Genomic DNA, 24,549 nt, shown 5'->3' on the forward strand with positions numbered 1-24,549 from the left:
AAGCAGAAACCTGGGCACTTTATGTACTGACTCCAGTCTTCCATGGATGATTCATAAAGGTCAATTCTTCCAAAGAGCGGCATCACATCCAGTACTTGTTGAGCATATATTTGCTTCAACTAAATCTTGAGAAATTAAAACCATTGCCTTCGGTCTCCACTATAAACTTTGTTCAATATCCCATTCCTCCCCCTGTAGTGTTGAACTAGTCTGTTCACAAACTTGGTGTTATATTTGACTCTGCGATGAGCTTCCTACCATATATCCACACAATCGCTAAGGTTGTTTTCACCCAACATTGCCCAATTCCACCCTACCTCAGAAAATTTACTACTGAAACACTCATCCATGCCTTTATTGCATCTGGACTTGGATTTTCCATTTCATTCTTGGCAGGCCTCCCCTTTTCTATCCTCCTTAATCTTGAGGCCATCCTACGTTCTGCCATTCAGATCCTAACTCACACCAAAGTCCCTTTCACCTATCACCACTGTGCTTGCTGACCTATATTGGCTCCTGGTCAAACAAAGCTTTGATTTTTAAAATCCTCATCTTTGTTTTCAAATCCCTCAGTGAACTCGCTCCCTTCTATCTAGGTGATCTCCTCCAGCTCTATACAACCCTTTCTGCATCCCTCCAACTTTGGTCTCTCGAGCAACCCCAATTTTAATCAGTTCATCACTGGTGGCTGATAGCCATTGGCTGCCAAGGCACTCAGCCCTGGAATTCTCTCTTTAAACATCTCTACCTCTCTCTGCTTCTTTAAGATGTTACTTCAAAGCTAACTTTTTGATTAGCTGCCTGTAGTGATTGTAAGTAAAACCTTTCATTTTGTTTTAGAGATCATGTTATTGTACTGATGAATCAGCCCTAAGTGCGGGTAATCTTAGGGGCGAAGCTTTCTTGCCATGGACCTGGTTCCAGCATGTAGCTTCTTCGGGAGCTCTGTAAATAAAGTTAAATGTTTCTAACAAAAATTCTGTCTGGTACACCAAGTTTATTACAATTGACGACGAGGATAAATAGCTTCAATGTTGCACCTCGCCTCGCAAATGTGAGCATAACAATTTTTAAGGAAAGAAAATTACACTTACCAGTCATGCCATGACCTACATTGGCTCCTGGTCAAACAAAGCTTTGATTTTTAAAATCCTCATCTTTGTTTTAAAATCCCTCTGTGAACTCACTCCTCTCTATCTAGGTGATCTCCTCCAGCTCTATACAACTCTTTCTGCATCCCTCCAACTTTGGTCTCTTTAGCAATCCTTTGAGTTTAGGAGAAATTGAGGGGATGAATATGGCTCAGTTTTCTGATCCAAAGCATATGTCTTTGTCAATTTATCTATTTGAGATATATGATTGAATCAGTGTAGAATTAATCGGCCTAGGCAGCTATAATCCATGTCATTTTAGCTAATCAACCTGCATTTGACTGTCCCTTGACAAATTTTATTCTTTTAGGTTTTTCCAATTTAAGCATCACTTCTTTCCACCCTTGCTGTTGTCATCCGATATTGCCATAGCATCCTTTATTTCTTTCGTGTTTGAGGCATTTGCCATTTAAAATCTTCTCTTTTTGTGAGGTAAGAATTTTGCTGGTCTTACCTTCCTAGTGGTTTAGTTGGGATAGGTTGCTTCATTAAAAAGCAGAACAATCAGCTGTTGCATCTTTATTGACATGCTCATCTATTTCAGTAAGTTTTTCCATCTCTTTTGATGATAGATATGCAATTTTTTTGAGAGCGAAGAAGTTAATTTCATTACTGGTTTAAATGAAACAGGTACAGTGGAGGGTGTAAGAAAAGGTCAATGTATTGTTTTGCTAGAAATCTATCCACAGAAATGTTTTTCTTAAGATTCGCCTGATCTTTCACTTAACAGTCACCTTTGGTGTTTTAAATTGATTTACAGTTACTTTCTTTTTATACATCCTTAGGATATGGGCATCGTTGGCATTGGCCCATTTAGTTGCTTTTGAGAAGTAAGAGGTGGGTGGTCTTCTTGAACTGTTCCAGTTCATTTATTGAAAACACTACCACTTACTGTATCCTTATATAGTAATTCACCTATAATATATTAATTTTCTTATCATATTTGAGTACTTCCTGCATTAGAGCTTTTTCACAAGTCATGATATTTGCCTGAACAAACACTGGTCATATTATTTTTAATGGATAGACCCTGTTAATTACCATTATACTTTCCTGTCACTGCCTTGCAACCCTCCCACCAATGGTGGCAGTAGAACTTGATTCATCCAGCATCAACTGCTCTTATTTATTTTCCACCTCCACTGCAGGTAAGTTTTATTTTTCATTTTTCTCCTTATTTTAATGTATTTTAAATATTCAATATTTTACAAAAATTTCCCACTTGTTGCCTCGCCTCTCCTAAAGCCTCTTACACCATTCTCCTTGCTTTAATTTTCAACGAGGTTGGCCATATCACCCTGGGCACACAACATCAGTGTCAGGCTGCATATCCAGCCACATGTTCCCTCTAGTCCATCGTGACTTTCGCTTAACTTTCAGCCATGTTGGTCCCACAGCCCCCACTCTGTTGATGTTACACTATAATTCATTCTTGCATTGCCCCCAGCCCCACCCCTTCCAAGAGCCAGATTTTAAAACATACTGGGACATTCAGGCCTCTCTCTCTCTCCAACAATCAAATTAGTTCTTTCTATCAACCCAGCTGGCACCAACACAGAGCTCCACAGAAAAGCAACCACCTTTACAAATACAGACATACAGTTATACTGGAGGGCAGAGTCATTTTTCAGAAACAGAAAAACTAATAAAAAAAGAAAATAAATCACACAGTACTCAAATCCCCCATTAAATATGCCACACACAAGATTGTTAGATACAGATATAGAATCATAGCTATTCAACACAGCTCAAATGTGAAACACATCCACACATAGGACTCAGAAATCACTTTAGACCCACAGGGTGGAATTTAATGCCCTTACCCGGAGGTGAGTTTGGAGGCAGTGGGGACATTTGATCAAATGGGAGGATGAGTGGGGTCTCCACCACCTTCCTGCCTCTGCCCTGATTAAGTCTGGGGCAGGAAGGTTTGTGGGCGGCCTTTGAGCCCTGACACCAGTTGAGGCCCTAAAGTGGGCAATTAGTGGCCACTGCTGGTATTCAACTAATGGTGGATGGCGCAGTCGCCCTGCAGAAAATGTGAAAAGTAAACCCTGTTGAGGGTACTTATGGCTCCCAGGGGTTGTCCCTCATTGTCAAACACTCAGTGCCTGATTGAGGAACCCAGAAAGAGAGGGCTTTAAACTAAATTGTGGAGGGGGGGGGGGTGAAGGGTTCTGGAGAGGGTACACATAGGCTTACAAAGCAAAAGGGTTTGGCAGTATTGCATGGTAGCTATTTAGGCATTGATACCCAGAGTGTGACCGGAAGGGACAAAGTGTCCAAACAAAAAAAAAACAGCAAATAAGGTCAAAAGGGGAAAAAATGATAAAAAGGCAAAACTAATGGCCCTTTACTTAAATGCTTGTAGTATTTGGAACAAAATAAATGAATTAATGGCACAAATAGAGGTTAATGGGTATGATCTTATAGCTATTACAGAGACATGGTTACAAGGAGATAAAAGCTGGGAACTAAATATTCAAGGATATGTGACTTTTCATAAGGATAGGCAAGAAGGAAAGGATGGCGGGGTAGTCTTGTTAGTATGAGATGCACAATAGCAAGAAATGATCTTGGATCGGAAGATGTAGAATCCATATGGGTGGAGGTAAGAAATAACAAGGGGAAGAAGACACTGGTGGGAATAGTCTATAGGCCCCCTAACAGTAGCTATACTGTAGGACAGAGAATAAGTCAGGAGATGATGAGGGCATGTAAAAAAGGTAGTACATTATTCATGGGTGGCTTTAATGTTGATGTGGATTGGAAAAATCAAATTGGCAGAGGTACCATGAGCAAGAATTCATAGGGCTGAATTTTCCCCCTGTTGAGAGGGAAGTTGATGGGTGGGCACATATGGGATTGGAGGCGCGGCGCCATTTTACATGGGTGGGCCAATTAAGGCCCGCCCAGCATGATGTGCACAGGGAAGCGCTATGCATTCCCTGTGCAGATGGGGGGGATTCCTAAAATCGAGAGTGTGCTCTTTCGCACATGCGAATGAAAGAGCGCACTCACCTCCCTGAGGCTAAGTGCAGCCTCGGGGAGATCGACTCTAAATGTGAAAAAGCTAAAAATAGAAAAATAAAATTTCCCGAACATGTCCCCTCATGTGACAATGTCACATGAGTTGGGACATGTTCATAATTTCCAAAAGAACTTTATTAAAATTTTTAAAACCCTACATGAAACCTCATCCTGCCGGTGGATGAGGTTTCATGTTTTATCTAGTTCCCACTGGGGCTTCTGGCCTGCCCGCCAATCTTAAGGTTGGAAGGGCAGGTCCACTAATTACTTTAAGTGCTCTATCAATGGCCTCAATTGGCCATTGACAGGTTGGCGGGTGCGCAGCTGATTTTGCTGCACTCCCGCCTTCCTAAAAATTTAAATGGGGCGCGGTGATGTCGGGAGTTCCACCCGACGTCACTATGTGTCATTTTACGCGCTGGTGAGCGGGCCCTGCCCCCGCTCGCCGACGGTAAAATCCAGCCCATAGAGTGTATTCAGGACAGCTTCCTAGAACAATATGTTGTGGTCCCAACCAGGGATCAAGCTATTTTGGATCTGGTAATGTGTAATGAGGCTGTTTTCATGAATGGTCTCAAAGCAAAAGATCCCCTGGAAAACAGTGACCACAACATGGTAGAATTTAGCATTTAGTTTGAGAGTGAGAAATTTGGGTTGGAAACAACTGTGCTAAGCTTAAATAATGGGAATTACAAAGGAATGAGGGCAGAGTTGGCTGGAGTGGGCTGGGAAAGGAGTTTAACAGAAAAGATGGTTGATGAACAATGGTAGTCATTTAAGAAAATAGTTCATGACTCAACAAAAATATATCCCAGTGAGGAAGACAGATTCTAGGAAGGGAATAAGCCAACCATGGTTAATCAAGGAAGCTAAGGAGTGTATCAAATTGAAAGGAAAAACACACAATGTGGCAAAGATTAGTGGTAAGCCAGAGGATTGGGAAAGTTTTAAAAACCAACAGAAGGTGACCAAAAAGAAAAAGAGGGCAAAATAAACATGGAAGGTAAGCTAGCAAGTAATATAAAAATGAATGGTAAGAGCTTCTTTAAATATATAAAAAGGAAGAGAGAGACCAAAGTGAACATAGGCCACTTATAGAATGAGGCTGGGGAAATAATACTTGGGAACCAGGAAATGGCAGAGGAATTGAATAAATACTTTGCATCAGCCGTCACTGTAGAAGATACTTATAGCATTCAAAAAAAAACTAAATAATCAAGGGACAAAAGCGGGGAGGATATAAATACAATAACTATCACTGGAGAAAAAGTACTAGGGAAACTAATGGGGCCAAAATTCGATAAGTTCCCTGGACCTGTTGGGTTGCATCCTAGGATATTACAGGAAGTAGCTGCAGAGATAGTGGATGCACTGGTAGTAACCTTCCAGAATCCTTAGATTCTGGAAAAGTCCCAGAGGATTGGAAAACTGCCAATGTAACACCCTTATTCAATAAGGGAGGGAGCCAAAAAACAGGTAACTTTAGGCCTGTTCGCTTAACATCTGTCCTTGGGAAAATGTTGGAGTCTATTATAAAGGATGTAATAACAGAGTATTTAGAAATACATGATCTAATCAAGCAGAGTCAGCATGGCTTTGTGAAGGGGAAATCATGCCTGACAAATTTATTGGAATTCTTTGGGGAGGTAACAAGCAGGATAGATGAGGGGGACCAGTAGATGTAATATATTTGGATTTCCAAAAGGCGTTCGATAATGTACCACAAATAAGACTATTTAATAAGATAAGAGCCCATGGTGTGAGGGGTAGTATATTAGCATGGATAGAGGATCGGCTAACTAATAGAAGACAGAGGCCTGAATTTTCCCGTTGGCGATTTGGGGGCGGGGCCCGCTCGCCAATGGGAAAATGACACGGGATGACGTCAGGAGGAAGCCCCGACGTCATTCCGGTCCATTTAAATTTTTAGGAAGGCGGGCGGACAACGAAATCAGCTGTCCGCCCGCCGACCTGTCAATGGCCAATTGAGGCAATTAATAGGCTAATTAAGATAATTAAGTACCTGCCCATACAACCTTAAGGCTGGCGGGCAGGCCAGGAGCCCCAGCGGGCTCTAGATTATTCATGAAACTTCATCCACTGGCGGGATGAAGTTTCATGTCAGTTTTTTAAAAATTTAATAACTTTTATGTGTTTATTATTAACATGTCCCATCTCAAGTGACATTGTCATATGAGGGGGACATGTTAATAATTTTAATATTTATCTATTTTTAGAGATTACTTACCTCTCATGAATTTCCCTGAGACAGGACTTTGCCTCAGGGAGCAGTGCGCTCTTTCGCATGCATGCGCGAAAGAGCGCACTTTGACAGATGGGGAATCCCCCCCCTCCCCCCGCACAGGAAGTGCATAGCACACAGCGCTTCCTGTCGGGCAGGCCTCTGGGTGGGCCTTAATTGGCCCGCCCACTCAAAATGGCGGCGGGCCCCGTTTCGGTGGCCATCCGAGGGCAAAATTCTGCCCAGAATGTTGGGATAAGGGGGACATTTTCAGGATGGTCACCTGTAACTAGTGGAGTGCCACAGGGATCAGTGCTGGGACCACAATTATTTACAATATATATTAATGACTTGGATGAGGGAAATAAATGTACTATCACCAAGTTTGCGGATGACACAAAAATAGGTGGGAAGACAAGTAGTGAGGATGACACAAAGAGTTTACAGAGGGATATAGACAGGTTAAGTGACTGGGCAGAAACTTGGCAGATGGAATATAATGTGGGAAAATGTGAGATTATGCACTTTGGCAGGAAGAGTAGATGAGCTGAATATTATTTAAATGGAGAAAGACTGCAGAAAGCTGCAGCGCAGAGGGATTTGGGATCCTTGTGCATGAATCTCAAAAAGCTAACATACAAGTTCAACAGGTAACAGGGAAGGCAACTGGAATGTTGACATTTACTTCAAATTGAATGGAATATAAAAATAGAGAAGTCTAGCTAAAACTATGCGGGGCACTAGTTAGACCACACCTAGAATACTGTGAACATTTGTGGTCCCCTTATCCAAGGAAAGATGTTCTGGCATTGGAGATAGTCCAAAGAAGGTTCACTAGGTTGATCCCAGATATGGAGGGATTTTCTTATGAAGAGAGGTTGAGTAGGTTGGGCCTATACTCATTGGAGTATAGAAGAATGAGAGGTGACCTTATTGAAACATATAATATTATTAGGGGGCTTGACAGTGTAGATGATGAGAGGTCGTTTTCCCTTGTGCGAGAGTCTAGGGCTGGAGGGCATAACCTCAGAGTAAAGGGTCCCCCATTTAAGACAGAGATGAGAAGGAATTCCTTTTCTCGGAGGGTAGTTAATCTGTGGAATTCTTTACCACAGATGGTTGTAGAGGTTGGGTTGTTAAATATATTCAAGGCTGAGATATACAGATTTTTAATCAGTAAGGGTATCAAGGGTTATGGGGAAAAGGCAGGAAAGTGGAATTGAGGATTATCAGATCAGTCATAATCTCATCGAATGGCGGAGCAGAACTGATGGGCCGAATGGCCTCCTTATGCTCCTACATCTTATGGCCTTATAGCATTAGGAAGGGTGGGTTCGCTGAGTGCCACCCTCCTGCCCTTTCTTCTGACCCTCTGAACCCCTCACCAGCCAGTGACCTTTTCCCCACAACTACCATCATCTGGACTCGAAACGTTAACTCTGTCTTTCTCTCCACAGATGCTGTCAGACCTGCTGAGATTTTCCAGCAATTTTTGTTTTTGTTTCACTGTCCCACCCTGTTTTACATGCTAATGAAATCAATGAAAAGGCTGCCAATGACAAATTTAACCCATACTTTTTCAATCCTGATAAAAAAAAATATACAAACAATAAATAATATGCAAACACATCAAACAGCAGTAACAAAAATTAGCAGGAGTCAGAAATACATCTGCATAAGCATAAGTACAAATGCATTTTGTACACCAAGATTTCAGATAGAAAAATAACATAACTAGCAACATTAAAAACGCATACAAGCAATGCCACAAGAGATCTGCTAATATATAATAATTTAATTTTGATTTGCATATTGATGATTGCTCGGCACTCCAGATGTCTTTTTCTTTTGCCAAGGTTTGCTGCAATTGGTTAGAACATATTAATAGCATACATGGAAATAATAACTTTTCCCTTAACGATCACACACCTTGAATATTAGGAAGTCTTAGGAAATCACTGTACTAAGCACAAAATTCATACCAATATTTGTAACCATTTTGTGTTTCATATTTAAAGCATAGCACTTAAAAGCTGAAGATTTACTAAAATATATGTTGTTAGATAGATTGTTTAATACGACAGAAGTTAAAACTTCAGAATTGAACAAGCTGTTTTGGTATGCTCAAAATTGTATTTGTATTTCTCATATTTAATTTCAAAATTGCAAAAAAAAAAATTCATTTTTTATATTAATGGTATAATCTTGTGTACAATTGATGCAGTACTCCCGCATAAAACATACAATGGGTATTAGTCTCAGCATTTTTGCAGTGTGGTTTTATCAGAACATTTTATATTCTGGTGTCAACAATACCAAGTAAGCTAATTAAAACACATTCACTGGGGGCCTAAACACTTTGCTTAGTATAATGAGGTGTGCATCATAATGAATGTCCCATAACAAGGCATAAAATGTAACATGAAAAAGTCAGGAACCAAGGTTCAGCAACCTAATGATGAAGAAAGTGTTATGATATTTGTTTAATTAGGGTTGGGTATGTGTTGGATATGTTAAGTGCCACTAATTATCCAAAATCTAGTGTAAACAATGTCATCAGTAGTGTGTTTATAAGTAACAAGTACACATACTGCCAATGTCAGGAAAATAATCTGGAATAAATGAATAGGAGGACAGTGTTCTGGAAGATGAAGTGACAAACCTTTTAAAGTGCTTATTAATCACACAGAGAGTTCTTCCTTGATTCACAGCCAGTCTCTATCAACCTGGACATTAATAGATTTTATACTAGCATACAAAAAAATAGCCCAAATGAATCTTTCCTTGCTGAAACTTCTATGATTCTATGTGACGATATTTCTGTATATAAAATTAAACATGGATGAATTCTCAGTACAGTGAATTAGTCTGATTGCTTTTCATTCAAACCCAGATTGCAACTGGCAGTGTTTGTGAGACTTCTGTTTCACCATTGTTTTTTGGGCTGTTTTGAGTGTCTAACCACAGTATTGTCAGCAATCAAGGCACAAAGATATTTTGTGGATCAGATTTATGAAATAGAGACAATTATATCTTAAAAATGTTGAAAATAAGCATGTTATCTTTCTTACAAATGTTATTCCACTCAATAGTCACACCTTAATGCATTGACTCTTTGCTAGAATATCCATGAGCTTAAGCCATGATCTAGTAGCTGGCTCAATATGTCATTATTCAAGTGTGAACCTTGAAAGTGAGTGCTGGCAGGCTATTTGAGCAACTGGGACATCACAACAGATTTTGCTTTCACCTAACATCCGCAAATATGTGCTGCCAGCACAGGTCACTTCTGAAGAGTGAAAACTCTGGCCCAGTTTCCACTTTCATACCCTAGTGGGAAATTGTAGTGTTTCTGCTGCTTTCCTGCCTCAGGTCAGAAGACGAGCACAGGCACCAAACCAGAGACCTTACTAATCAGCAGAACTCTAGTACTCCCTGGATTCATTTGTGGGCCATTGGCAGATGAACTTGAGACCATGAGCGGAATCATCCCAGATTTGCACAAAGTGCAGTCATGGGCAGGAAAAAAATCGTTCTTCCTGCCGGCCGCAATGGCGGGTTTTCACATCATATCGTCCCATTCCCGCCTCATTAATTATGCAGCCACAGGAAACACACAGTCTCTCTGGTGGGTGGACTCCGGTTTGCCCGCCACGCTGTTACCTTGCCACTTCCTCACACATGGAGCCATATTTAAACTGCAGCCGTGTGCACACTTCTCAATGTTTGCAGCCCAGGACTGCTTTAATTAAGACATGGCCTCAAATACCAAGAATACTGCAGCCCCCCCGATCCAGTGACTCATCCATGGCACACCTTCTGGACACTGTGGAGGCCCACCACAATGTCCTCTAACCCTGATCTGGCCACAGGAGGCCCATCAATCTCACCACTCCGGCTTGGAAGGTGGTGGCAGAGGTGGTCAGTGCCAATGGTACACACAAGAGGTTGGCCATCCAGTGCAGGAAACTGATGAATGATCTCATCTGTGCGGCCAGGGTAAGGCAAACATTTCATCACTCTAAACTCACACACTCACAGCCCATCACACATTCACTGGCATCTTACTCACTGCCAGCTCAAGGGATGTCACCACTCCCTCTCTCACACACACCCTCACATCTCCATCTTGCCTCATCTTCTATGGAAACTATCTCCTCAGCACCTTGAGGCCACTTGCAAAGATCAACATGCCCTGGGATACAGCTCTTCCTCAGTACGGAGTTTGCCCTGCAGCATCTTCCCTTGCCTGAAGCCATGTGTCCACATTCCGCAAGCAAGTCCTAGCCCAGCAGCCATTGAAAAGCCTTAAGGGTGGTCTGGTAGGTAGACACCTGACCGTGAGCCCCCCTAAGCATGATATGGTCCTGCCTGCGAAGCAAGGTAGGCAAACAAACCTCGAAGTCCCAAGCGAAGTGCAGCTTGCCAGGTGCACGTCGCTTATGTACAGTTGTGAAAAGCAAACCCAGCGTGGGGGAATGATTCCGGTGAGCAGGGCTTATGATGAGATGCTAAAGTATTGAAAGTCGGTTCCCGAAATGCGACAGCGGGAAATGCGGCTCACCATTAATGGTTAGAGTGGACGATCGCAAGCTGGTTTCACCACAGCGTGAAACCGATTGTTGGCCTTCTCGCCATTTTGTATCCCCCCACCACCTACCATGTCGCCCGACGCCAACAGGACCGGAAAATTCCAGCCTGTGAGCCGCAATGTGAATAGAATTTCACATGACTTTACTTTTAGCTTACAAAAATGACATACAAAAACTCCACATTGACACTCTTTGATTTCAATTTACCTGGATTCCAATTTATCTGTTCTCACCCCGCTGAAATTGCCCTGCTTCCAATTTAGCATTTTTACTTTAGTTTGCTCCTTGCCCTTTTCCAAAGTTAATCTAAATCTTATGCTACTATGATTACTATTCACTAAAAGTTCCCCAACTGATACTTGATACACATTCCCCACTTCATTCACCAGAACCAGATCCAGTATGCCTCCTTCTTAGCTGGGCCACAAACAGAATAATCAAGAAAATTTGACTGAACACACTTAAGAGTCTCTTTCCTTTTACACTATTGCTATCCCAGTCCATATTAAAATAATTGAAGATCCCATTATCACTACTCTATAATTTTTACACCTCTCTAATTTCCCTGCAGGTTTCCTCCTCTAAACCTTTTCCATTAGTCAATGGCCTTTGGAATGCACCCAGTAGTGTAATGGCACCTCTATTTTTTCTTAACTCTAATGAAATAGATTCAATCATTGAGCTCTCCAGGACAACCTCTCTCGAGCACTATAATATTCTCCTTAAATATTATAGTCACTCATCATTCTTTCTTTCCTTCCCTATTTTTCCTGAATATCTTGTATCCAGGAGTATTTAGTACCCACTTTTTGAGTCAGGGCTCTGTTATCATCATGTCATATTCCCATGCGGTTATTTGCGCCCGCAGCTCACCAACCTTATTTACAACACTTTGTGTGTTTATGTACATGCACTGTAAACCCAATTTAGACTTTTTTCCACAATCTCTTAGTCTGACCCCACCGAATACCTTCTTACTTCTTATTCTAATGCTGTCTGCTTCGCCCAATTCTTTGTGCACCTTGTTTTTACTTCCTAATGCTGCATACTGGTTCCCATTCCCCTCTCAGTTTAAACCCTCCCCAACAGCACTAGCAATGGCCTGTGAGGATATTGGTCCTAGCTCTGTTTAGTTAGAATTACTAGGCAAACTTCAGAGCAAAACTGTAGTACCAGAACAATCCAACTACAACTGTTGAAAAGTTGATCTAGTGATTTTAATTATCTGGGAAGAAAGTCTCCAAAGATCAGCCTAGCTGCAACTCAGAAAATGGCAGCTGCCATGGCCAGCACTTTTCCTCTTGCAGTGCAGAATGGAACTACTGTGCCAGGGTGACCATCACCACCTCATTAATGTTGTGCAACAGCTGGAATTAAGCTGCTTTTCATGGCAGACCATGATATAAACATTACATCAGTGAGAGAAAAGCTGGCAACTTCATAAGCAATATTTGGATTTCACTCATGGCTGCACGAGAGGTGAGAAAGACAAAAGGACCTGCAGCCCACATCACTAACTCCTATCAGTTAGTCACATGTCAGGGACCTGGCTAGATTACTTTATCTCAATTGTTCCTGGGCAACAGGCAAATATTTACCTCCTTACTTGGGGTTTAGGGCTGTTTCTTATTTGTATTCTTCAGCTGAGGCTACATTTACCATACCAGGTTGCAGTTTATTCCAAAGGGTTACAATTCCCATGGTGAACTTGTATTGCAGATCCAATTGCTTTAGGCCTGTGGTGAATTGTAATCCATCTCACTTAAACTGCAGGGAAGGTTCCACAGCAATGGAAAACAGAGAGAAAAATAAACTGTACCTAGGTTAACTATAATGACTATTTCTAAGAACCATACCTAAAATTTGGAAAGGTAAATGGCCAGTGAGCAAAACAAAACATTGCCTAACTAAGCAGGATTCAGTCAGACGCCAGAAACAGTAGCTACCCATGCCTTCAGTCACAGTTATATTGCTACCAGTGCCTCCAGAGGCACTGAAGAAAACTATTGCTTTGAGTGCACATACAGATTCCACATGCGATGGTGCCTCACTTACATTACAATATTATCAACAAAATCATGGCTGTACTGGTTATATTGTTGTAAAATAAATGCAACTTTATTGGTTATTCCTATGTTACATTTAGCTTATGGATGTCTCTGTTAATAACTACATTTTATAGTATATATTTTAGCCTATTCATCGTGTGGAACTTTAAAAAACACGTTGCACTTTTATCTTCCAGCCTTTTCAGTTTGTATCTGTGAAAGCAAGTTATCAATGAGAAACTAATTGTGGCACAATATAACATTGCACTATCTGTGTTATCTGTGTTATATATCTGTGTTATACAGAGACTCTTTTCATTCCCACATACTCAGTTCCCAATCTTGCACATGGAATCAGGGGATAGAGTTTTAGCAGAAACTATCTACATCCGCATTCAAGGAACTAAAGGAAACTGTCGCATCAATGGCTTTGTTCTCCCCTCTTGCACCTCCTGATGGCTGATCCAAGAGTGGTATTGATACAATTCTGTAAACAGGTTGCTTACCCACTTTACTTTTGGATGGCTTGTAGCACATTGCTTGGGGGAATTGAGAAATCAATAAAAATTAGACAAAAAAATGTTGTTGCTAAATTAGTGTTTGTGTGAGCTTCTGAAAATTCTTGTTTAATTGATAGATGTGTCTGTGGTTACTCTTAAGATCATTTTCTTATCATTTTTAACCACTAACATCTATTTTTTTAAAAATAATCATGAAGGAAATTTTTGAGGATCTTACTGAGACCATATGCCAAATGTTTTTTCCTGTCAAATTACATAATTCAGTATTACTGATGCACATTTAAAATTAGGTGGCGCAGAAGAGAATAATTCACTCACACTTTTACCTACTGAAAAATACCACAATATATATTTTAGCACAATAGAAATATCAGGGCAATATGATCTTGTGCCGTAGATAGAAGCACATTTCCTTTGGCTTCAAAGGAAATGAAAATCAGGAGAGATCTATTATGCATGGCTGTTTCAATATCAAGCATCCTGCACTTTTACCCAAAGTCAGAATTATCCCCATGGACTTTTATGCTAGTTATCAACCTCTGTTCTTCCACTAATGTTGGAGAACTTTTAGATTATGAGAACCATTGCCACACCAAACTTTCAAACTAAAGGTAGTTAAAGAAATAAGAAGGGAGAATTATTCTGATGCATTAAATCAATCAATTTATTAACTTTTGCACTATCAATTGCTTGAATCCTTTTACCATACTATTGATATATATTAGTCTTCTGGTATATGCCACATTACTAATGGCTCCCCCTTTAAAGTAATAAATAGTTATAAAGATTCTCAATCTACCTTGTACTTCACAATAACAAGCTCCTCGCTGTAACATGCTTCTTGTTTTTTTTTTCCCCCAACGATAATCTTACAGAGAAGGTAGGATCAGGAAATTAAAAAAGATGCATTTTCAGAAGAAAACTTCAGCTTCAATATGAATGATTGAAGTATGGCCTCAAAATAGGCACAGACCCATATTTCACAAATTTACCACAATAGTTTTTGAATTGGACACTTATTCAACATGGAAACATTAAAAAATTGTGTTATAGAATATTGTTCTTAGCCTAGTATTTTATCTTATTTCCTTTTGTTAAATAAATCTTTCACAACATACAATACGCCCCCTCAATTGTTATTAGAAAGTACTGTAACATAGCCTGTAATAATTTGGACTGAAATACATACAATGCAGAACGCTTAATATTTTCAGATGTCATAATTCCAGAGTTTACAAAAAACGTTATTTTAGCAAGAAACGTTTTTTTGTATGTTATTTTTTCCTTACAACTAAAACCTCAACGATTCATAATTATTATAGTGTTTCTGTCTTTTTTTGAGTTTCCTGCTCAGAAATGTACATTTTAAAGATAGCAGCATGAACTTGTGTAAACTTATGTGGTAGAATAAAGGTCATTATTATACTCAGCCGAAGAAATGTTGTGCCATATTTGAATTTAAAATAAAAAGAGGGCACAATGTAGCAAATATATAAATCAAATAAATGCATTGATACATTTCCAACAGTTCAACTTTTACTCTCTGGCGACTATCACGAAAGGTATAAAGACCTCTAGTATTTAACCCCATGCCATTCCTATTAAAGGTGTAGCGGAAATTATGGAAAGTAATGGAGTTGTGTATTTCTTGCTCTTTGTTACAAACAGCAGTTAATAAATGCACACAGGAAATTCCTAAGTCAGCGTAAGTAGAGAGCTGAAGCTATTTCCAATATAGTTCATTATTCAAGCAGTTCCTTATTGAAACTGTAATTTATTTAGGACAACTTAATACTGAATGTTAAAGGTGAAATTTTTTTTTAATCATTAAATTTTTAATGCTTAATTTTCATACGGAAAGTGAGTACATTTGTTTATTTTTTTTAGACATGACAAACAGAATGAGCATACTTCTTGATGGCTTCTTCCGAGTACGTAACACAAACCATATACTTGAGAGGAATAGCGGAAGTGGCAGGAAGTGTGTAAATTCCTAGATTTTTTTTATTTTTATACAACAAGATTTGATATATTTTGACACGTTGCACCGAAAGTCCAGGCATGATGCAAAGTCATGGTGTTGAAGTTTTAAAACCAGTTTCTGATGTTTGGGAATTCTTTTGTGAAAATATTATATGCAAGAAAACTTGCATGGCACATTTTTGCAGAGTACATAGGGAGAAAAGAATGTCATGACGTGTAAAACAACACAAGTACGGCTTCTAATGCCCCTCTCAGCACATAGCACAGATCATACAGTTGAAAAAGATCAGCAGCCGAGGTGGCAAGAATATTAATTAACCAACCTGATAGGTTTAAGTGTTAAGATAACAATTAGTAAACATTGCACAGTCGGGGTAGGGGTTGGGGTGGAACCACAGATTCAAAGTCAAATGCGCTAAACTTCTCCACAAGAGCAGTTCCTACAGTTGAGGAAAAAAGAAAATCACAACGCTCTTTTTTTTCCCTCACCAGATGCTGACTGCTTTAAGCTACTAGTGCAGTACTCATCCTTTCACAAGATAGTCACTCAAGGGTTACTAGAAGCGGTAATTAAGCACAATAACACAAGCTCTTCCCCTGATAGACTACAGCAATGCTCCACAAAATCATAAATGGCATTTTGTGAAAATGTACAAGTTTGTCAGAGACTTCCTTAGCACAGCAATCCAGTAAATAAAGTATCCTTACCTTTATCAACTAGAACTGACACAGCCTTGGTGATGGGGAATAATCCTGATATTGTTACCAAAGCTAAAATAAACTCAGACATTGCGACAAATGAAGGCTGTGACTGCCTCGCTGCACACTCAGTAAGTCAGCAGAGAACCAGTGTCGAGCTGCGTAATCTAGAAATGTCAAAGGAAATTCTTCTGCTAAATGAGCCGATCTCCCTCCTCTGCTTTCAGCAGAATTTGTAGGTGTATGTGTGCAGTGTGTGTCTTGACTTTTCAATGCAGTGTACGTCTGGTCTTACATCACAAGAGGGCAGTGAGTGATGCTAGAGGATGGAATTTCACTGATTAATCATGGAATCTACCATACAACCGTTCTGTATCGACACCATTCAGCTTCACTGCCTAGTGTGAGACATTTAACAAACAAGGAATGCATAGTTACGCATTGAGAATAATATAGATCTCCATTTCCTTTATTTTGGCTGTTTCAACAAAGCAGTACTGCATAGTATACTGTGCATTTAAAGTCTCCCCAAAATAAATACTGTATTGCCTGCCACGCTGTGCTAAATAACTGACCTGCATAGTGGCAGAACTTAGTCTTTGTCTAGGGTGAATATTATTTTTCCTCACAATCATTCTCTAGAGAATTCCTGATCATGCCAGTTGTTCCTTATTAAAATGGAAACCAACTATCATACCCAGCAGCAATGTTTATTTTCCTTATGTAGTTTTTTTCTGCTCTTTATGGTCTTAATTTATAGTGTTGTTAAAAATAACAGTGAGGTATTAATCTCATTTTATCTATCATAATTTTTAAATGATTAAAATGAGCACAGCACATCTCTATTAATTGTTCTGTATATCAATACTAGTAGCTAACTAGAACTGCCCATTCATTAATACAGTTTAGTTATTTTTCAGGGTATAAAATAACTGGAATCCATATTTTTATTTAAAAAAACTCATTTCTGTACTGTTTTCTTACATTCACAAAAAAAGCCTAATTTTTTTTTAAAGATCCTTGCCATATATTTTCATATAAAGACAAGTGAACTTTGAAAATAAAGATAATTCTTTTTTTCCCCAATTCAGTTTTATCTGATGTTTGTCCCTCTTATTGATATCTATTCATTAGTTTAATTCCCACAACATTATTTTAGAACCAGGACAATGAATAGATAGATTATAGCTTTAGATGTGCATGCTCTTCAGTAAGTAAGAGGTATCATTTATTTTTTACTATGGAGAGACACTCCACCCAGTGGTTCCATGCAGAACTAACCAAACACACACATTGAGCATATCCGAGGTCCACATTTTCACCCAGGGTGATAACCCAGGCGAACAAAGTAGCTGGACTGGCCTTGTTTATATTGCCCTACACACCAGGACAGCGTGGCTGTATGATAAAGATGCAGCATCAGACTTCATGAGCCAGTCACAGGATAATAATAAGGTGGCGATGCTGTAGGAAAGTTGAAAATTTCACTGAGTCCCTTCTACCAGTGTTAAATGCCAGTGTTACCTTTAATAACTGCTGTGATACCAGTGCATCATTTATTAATTAGTAGTTCCTTTACATTGATTTTTTAAAATTGATTTTTTAATGTCTTTTAATTTTTTTTATAATTGTTAACTATACATCAGCCTCACTGCATTACTTTAAATAAGTAACTTTTAAAAATATTATAGCTATCACTATGTTTACGCACACAGAATTTACATGTTTACTCCAAGCAGCACACAGAAACGGGCTATACAAAAAAAGTGAAAACATGCACACACATATTTGGACCACACAATTATTATAGCTTCTCATATGAGCTACTGCAGAGGTTTTATTCCATGTTGAATAGTACAATGAAACCTTGCCAGAAAAAAATGAGGTCAAGTGTTTTAATGCAGTAGAGATTTAACAATGTCAGAAATTCACTTGTGTAGCCATTGCAAACAAACAAGCAATAAACATCATACACTTTATCAATTTAGAATAAAGAACATCCCATTTAAGCCAAACCACTATTAGATGAGAGTTATCAAGACTGATGTAAGAATGTTGTCAGTCCAAACATCTAGAAGATTATTCAGTCTTCATAACCCTCCCTAGTGGCTGATGGCAGTGAATGCATGTGGAAAGGGTGGACAGGTGCCAGAAAGAAAAAGACTGGGCCCAGTTAATGCTAGCTTGTTAGCATCTGCTGCTAAGTTTTGCCAGTGTCTGGAGGATAAAGCTTCAGACTAAAAGATCATTTAAACTGCTTCACCTCTGGAGTCATGCTATAATGGAGAGGTGGCCTGTTTCTGTCAGCTGAGGGATAGCTTTTTTACCCCCCTATCAATGCTGCTGGAGTCTATCTTTTAGCGATGTTTACCTCGCCAAATTAGGTCCTAAGGAAAATGTACATCAGATTGACTTGAACTGGTGGTTTATATTCATAAATTGGTTTCACTGTCAATTATGGATTGAAACCCTCAATTATGACATTGAAAATTAGCTTATTGACTGTGGACTACTAGATTGCAAATTTTTGCTGCAACTCATTTGGTTGTTACTCGAGGTCATAAATAGGATGAGTTCTAGCCTGTCACCTGGTGCCCTGCAGAAGTTCAAAGGGTAAAGCTGCTGCAACTTAGCACTTTTGCAAGAGTAAAGCTGAGGAGATAATGGCACAACTGTGTGTGCTGCAAGGAGCCTTAGAGGTATGGTATCTGCCATGCTTGTGCATACTTCTGAGTTGTGCCAAGCCGCATATTAGTAAGGTTATTAGTGTGTCTGCATTGAGTATCTGCAAGAAGAATGCAGAGTAAGCAAATCTCTATGCACCATTGCCATTTTGGCACTCTGCTCTAGCTAATGCCATATTTTAATCATGCATGGTTGAACATGGGTTCACTAGCAGGAAGGTCCCTCTAGCAGCTCTGTTTAAATGGATCATCAACTGCATTTGAATTAGTTGCTGATTGGTTTCTACAGGTTGCTGCTGATTTTGTTGAAGAATTTTGTGTTTTCTAGAGTTTAAAGTTGTTAAAATCTACAGGAAGTAGTGTGGCAGGTTCTGAAGGGCTCTGAAGTGGCTCCAAGGCTTCTGCAAAAACCACTTGTTTCCAGCTATGGGTTCAGTTGTAAGCATTTTCCTTGGACTACAGCATGACTGAGATAATGAATAGAGGGAACATAGAGCAGGACAAACTCCTAATGAGAGAGGAGGAGGCAGATGAAAGGGAGAAGAGCTCTCAGCAGGTGGCCATATCCACTCAAGGTGTTCAGGGAGCAATTCTCCTGCTTGAACCTCAGGGAGGAACAATGTGTCTGTGTTTCAGTAAGGACAGCCTTATAGAAACTTGCTGCATCCACAACCATAATTTCAGAACATGACAAGGACCACACTGCCGGTGTCTGTGAAAGTGACCACGGCAATGGACTTTCATATGTCTCACCCCTTCCAGGCTAGAGCAGGCGACCTTTGACATATCTCAGTTTGTTGTGTACTGTTACGTAAGGCACAAGAGAGCTGACTACATTTCATTCACTCTTGTTGGAGCAGTAGTTGGAGCAAGTGTGTGGCTTTACAAAGATGGCAGGCTTCCAGATGGACTGAGGTACCATTGCCTATGTACACATCATTTGCCTGGCAATGCAAGTCAGCTCTGAGATGTGCAGCAGCTGAAAAGAATTCCACTCCCCCATCATTCAGCTGCTGTGCAGCCATCCACAATGAATTATGTAGCATTCGCACAGCAGCCATGATACCTACATTCTGGGGCCGTCCACGTGCTGACTGCATTTGAGCCACCATGACAATTAAAAGGGTGGTAACTGCCAGAGAAAGGCTATCAACTGACCTCATGAATGATGACTCCAGCGTACAACCCACTCACACATGGACAGCATGCATACGATGAATAAAAGACTAGGTGAGAGTGACTGTCCTTGACCTCAAGGCAGCATTTGACCAAGTATGGCAGCAGGGGAGCCCTAGCAAAACTGGATTCAGTTGGAATCAGGGGGAAAACTCTCCGCTGGTTGGAGTCATACCTAGCACAAAGGAAGATGGTTGTGGTTGTTGGAGGTTAATCATCTCAGTTCCAGGACATCACTGTAGGAGTTCCTCAGGGTTGTGTCCTAGGCCTAACCATCTTCAGCTGCGTCATCAATAACCTTCCTTCCATCATAAGGTCAGAAGTGGGGATGTTCACTGATGATTGCACAATGTTCAACACCATTCGCAACTCCTCAGATACTGAAGCAGTCCATGTGCAAATGTAGCAAGACCTGGACAATACCCAGACCTGGGCTGACAAGTGGCAAGTAACATTGTCGCCACACAAGTGCCAGACAATGACCACCTCCAACAAGAGAGAATCTAACCATTGCCCCTTCACATTCAATGGCATTACCATCACTGAATCCCCCACAATCAACATCCTGGGAGTTACCATTACCCAGAAACTGAACTGGACTAGCCATATAAATACTGTGGCTACAAGGGCAGGTTAGAGGCTAGGTATTCTGCGGTGAGTAACTCACTTTGTGACTCTCCAAAGCCTGCCCACCATCTACAAGGCACAAATCAGGAGTGTGATGGAATACTCTCCACTTGCCTGGATGAGTGCAGCTCCAACAACACTCAATCTTAACACCATCCAGGACCAAGCAGCCTACTAGGTTGCCACCTCAACCACAAAATGCACAGTGGCAGCAGTGTGTACCATTTACACAATGCACAGCAAGAACTCACCAAGGCTTCTTAGGCAGCACCTTCCAAACCCAGAATCATTACTATCTAGAAGGACAAGGGCAGCAGATAGATGGGAAAGCCACCACCTGGAAGTTCCCCTCCAAGCCATTCACCATCCTGACTTGGGAATATATCACTGTTCCTTCACTGTCACTGGGTCAAAATCCTGGAAGTTTCTCCCTAACAGCACTGTGGGTGTACCTACACCACATGGACTACAGCGGTTCATGAAGGCAGCTCACCATCACCTTCTCAAGTGCAATTAGGGATGGGCAACAAATGCTAGCCTAGCCAGCAACCCCCACATCCCATGAATGAATGTTTAAAAAAATTACAGCCATATTGCAACATGAAATGTGAAAGGCAGACCAATGCCATTCTGAAACAACACTTTTGATGCCTGGACTGCTCTACAGAAATCCTGCACTACTTGCCAGAGTGGGTGTTAGGATTCATAATGGTATAATGAATGTTGCACAGCCTTGTCATTATGAACGTACAGCCCTTGCCACCAGCTGTATGGCAAGCAGTTGAGGAGCAAGAGAAAGAGGAGGGTAAGAGAGGAGGCAACCTAGGTAACCCCTTTTTGACAGGAAGGGCACTGGAAGAGTGGCATTGGTGGGAGAATGGCTGCTGTCATCCTGAGAGAAGACAGCAAGTTCATGATCCATGGATCACTACCTCTCCCCCGGGAAGTTATCTTTGTAATCTGCTTGAGGACAAATCAATGAACTGCTGTGACATCTTGCAAGCCCCTTTGAACATTTATATCGCAGCCATGGTAGTAGAAGCTGAGCTTGCATGACAGATGTTGCTGCACCCGGACATTGGGCAGTTTCTGCTTGTACTGCAAAGTAAATCAGTCATCACAATTGGATTCACAGGCATGTTAATGAAGTTGGTCACTAGTTCCATGCTGGAAAACATGGCCTCCAAGTTCTGCACAAAGCCCTGTGCAGAGATTCTGTTGGACCCCTTCATGCTGTTTGACATTGCACACAAGCTTTCTGGTAGGCGTACCAATGCACCAGGCATTTCATTGTTTATGCCCAACTGTCTTTTATTCCAGCCTGCTTCACCAAAGTCTTCATCTGAGCCCGTTACAGCTGAGATTGTGTGCAACCTCTCCCTGCAGGGAGCTGGCACATGCACTACTCTTGCCTCTTGGCTGCAGGACACTCCTGGCCAGTGACTCACCACATACATATGTCACCTCTAAGCTCTAAAGTATGCGTAGAGTCAGAGTGTGAGGTCAAGTGATGATGTTTCTTCATTATGAATACTTTCTTGCTCTTCTTCCAGTTGCTCTTCCACCACTGCCTGGCCAGTTTGCAGTTCTTGCATATCTGAAAGGAGAAAGGTGCAAAAGTAGGGCTGTGGTGAGGAGAGGAGAATTCAGAGATGCATGCTTACTTCATCTGCAACTTGCAAATCAGAAGAGCTTGTGAGAAGGAGGATTAGGTATGGGGATACTGTAATCTTCTATGGTTTTAGCCTCAGTGCAGGCCGCAGTCTCAGCAATAGGCATTGCAATAATGTCCCCTAAGAGGGTTAAGGACATGTAGCCATCCTTAGTCCAGTTAGCTTCAGATGCTTCCTGTGATACACCATCTTGTCCTGTAAGAGGTAGCAAAATGTGCTAGTGAGTGTTATGCAACCTTTTCAGGTGACATGGCTATCATAAATGAAGTGTGGGTGTACTAGGGGTGAGCTGTGGTTGTGAGGCTTTTCACCCACATCAGTGTTAATTGTGTGAAGGTAAGGTGAAGCTATGAATGTTAGGTATGAGTCCTGATTGATAAAGATTGTTGATAAATGAGTGATGGCAAGGGGGGTGATGAATGTAGCAGTGTGAGAGGTTAGTGTGCAGTTGATGAGGTATGGTATTTGAAAATGCAATTATTGACTTTGACTACTCATGTGAGGATATTGAACTTTTTGTGCCACTGCATCAAAGTCCTTGAGGCTTGATTCTTTGCATTGACCATCACAGCTATCTGATCCCTCTGCATTCTGAGGGTTTGCCTGGAAGGCCTCCTTTCCCTTTAGAGGAGGACATCCCACCTCTTCTGCACCTCCTCCATCAAATCCTCCAATGAGCATTGGGAAATCTTAAAACCCATTTTCCCCCATGTCCTTGTGTATTTCCTAGGTCAGAATCAGTTGTAGAATGACTTCCAGCACCTGCTTTAGCTGCAGTGCACCTCCCCTTAAAAAGCGCAGGCTGTCTTTAAGCAGTGCAGACCAACTTTAACTGATGCTAGCCTCTCATGATTTTGGGCCCCCTGCTGAGTTGTCTGGCCACTTAATAATGTGAGTAAAGCAAACTATGCATTGAAATCATGTAAATTAACATGCAGCATGAAATTGACAATCTGCCTAAATCAGAAGCAATGAGTGGGCCTTAATCCTACATCACAATCCCAGTGCCCATTTATTGGGTGTTATTGAATTTATCCCCCTGGGAATCTGAGGTATGCATTCAAATGGAATTATTCAGGAAACTGTAGTCACAGCTGGACTATTTGCTAGTACACCCCATCTTGTACTTATATCAGCTATCTATTTTGCTTGCCTTGTAAGTGCCGCAAAAGTCCAAAGAATGGAAGTTTACACACATGGCAAACAAATCATTTATTATATCTAATATCTACCCCCATTCTTGCCCCACTCTATTCTTAAGCCCCTGTCCCCTCCCTTCCAGTCCTCTCCAAGCTCAGTTTATCCATGGGACCCACCTTTTCCTTCAGAACACCTTCCAATGAAACTGCCAATAACACAATTTCCCTTCCTGGCCCCTTATTAGGTGATGTTTAAAAGATTTCTCCTCCTCAAATATAGTTCCCTCCTCTTTCAAAACCATCAGCATCACTCACTTCTCAAAAAAAACACCAAATTCATCTGTCCACATTAACTACTGGCCCATCTCTTCTCTAAGTCCTTAAATGTGTTGATGTGTCTCAATGTCTATCTCTCCTGCAACTCCCCGTTTGTATTCTACCAATCAGGATTTCTCTCCTCCACAACTCCCAAACAGTCATAATTAAAATCACGAATAACATTTTGTTTAATCTTTCTTGTCTTCTTCATCTTTCTTGCAAATTTATAAAACAGTTGACCACATCATCTTCTCCCAAAGGCTCACCTCAATTGTCCAGTTCCAAGGTACTGCCTTTAATGGTTCCGTTCTAATCTCTCCAATCATAGCCAGGGTTTCTCTTCTCACCCCCAGCCCCAGCCCCACTCCACCAACACTTCCACTGCCTCTGCACTGTCAGACTATTTATTTAACTTTCAGCCATGGATGAGGCATAGCTCTATCCAGCTTAACATTCAGAAGACCAACGTCATTGCTTCTGGCCCTAGTCACAAACTTTGCACACATTCACCTTGAACTACACATTCTTCTGACTCCAGCTCTTGTCCGCACCCCATCCCTTCATTGCACCTTGGTGCCTGAATGTCTAGTCAACTAGGTTGCACTTTCTTCAAATCTTTCCCTGAAATCCTCTGGCTCTCAATGTTCATTTTAGATCCTTTTTAAA

At 40.8% G+C, this 24,549-nt stretch overlaps 1 protein-coding gene across 1 annotated transcript in view; it reads right to left on the minus strand.

The window, feature by feature from the left end:
• Positions 1-16,542, minus strand: part of LOC144686788 (low-density lipoprotein receptor-related protein 1-like) — a 1,926,687-nt gene extending 1,910,145 nt beyond the window's left edge. Inside the window, exon 1 of the mRNA XM_078552493.1 lies at positions 16,276-16,542. Within this exon, the coding sequence (XP_078408619.1) occupies positions 16,276-16,357 (82 nt within the window). The 5' untranslated portion in view covers positions 16,358-16,542. The remainder of the gene's footprint in view (positions 1-16,275) is intronic.
• Between the last annotated feature and the right edge of the window lie 8,007 nt (positions 16,543-24,549).

The sequence above is a fragment of the Cetorhinus maximus genome, chromosome 11 (assembly GCF_964194155.1).
Source record: "Cetorhinus maximus chromosome 11, sCetMax3.hap1.1, whole genome shotgun sequence".
In the NCBI taxonomy this organism is placed as follows: domain Eukaryota; kingdom Metazoa; phylum Chordata; class Chondrichthyes; order Lamniformes; family Cetorhinidae; genus Cetorhinus; species Cetorhinus maximus.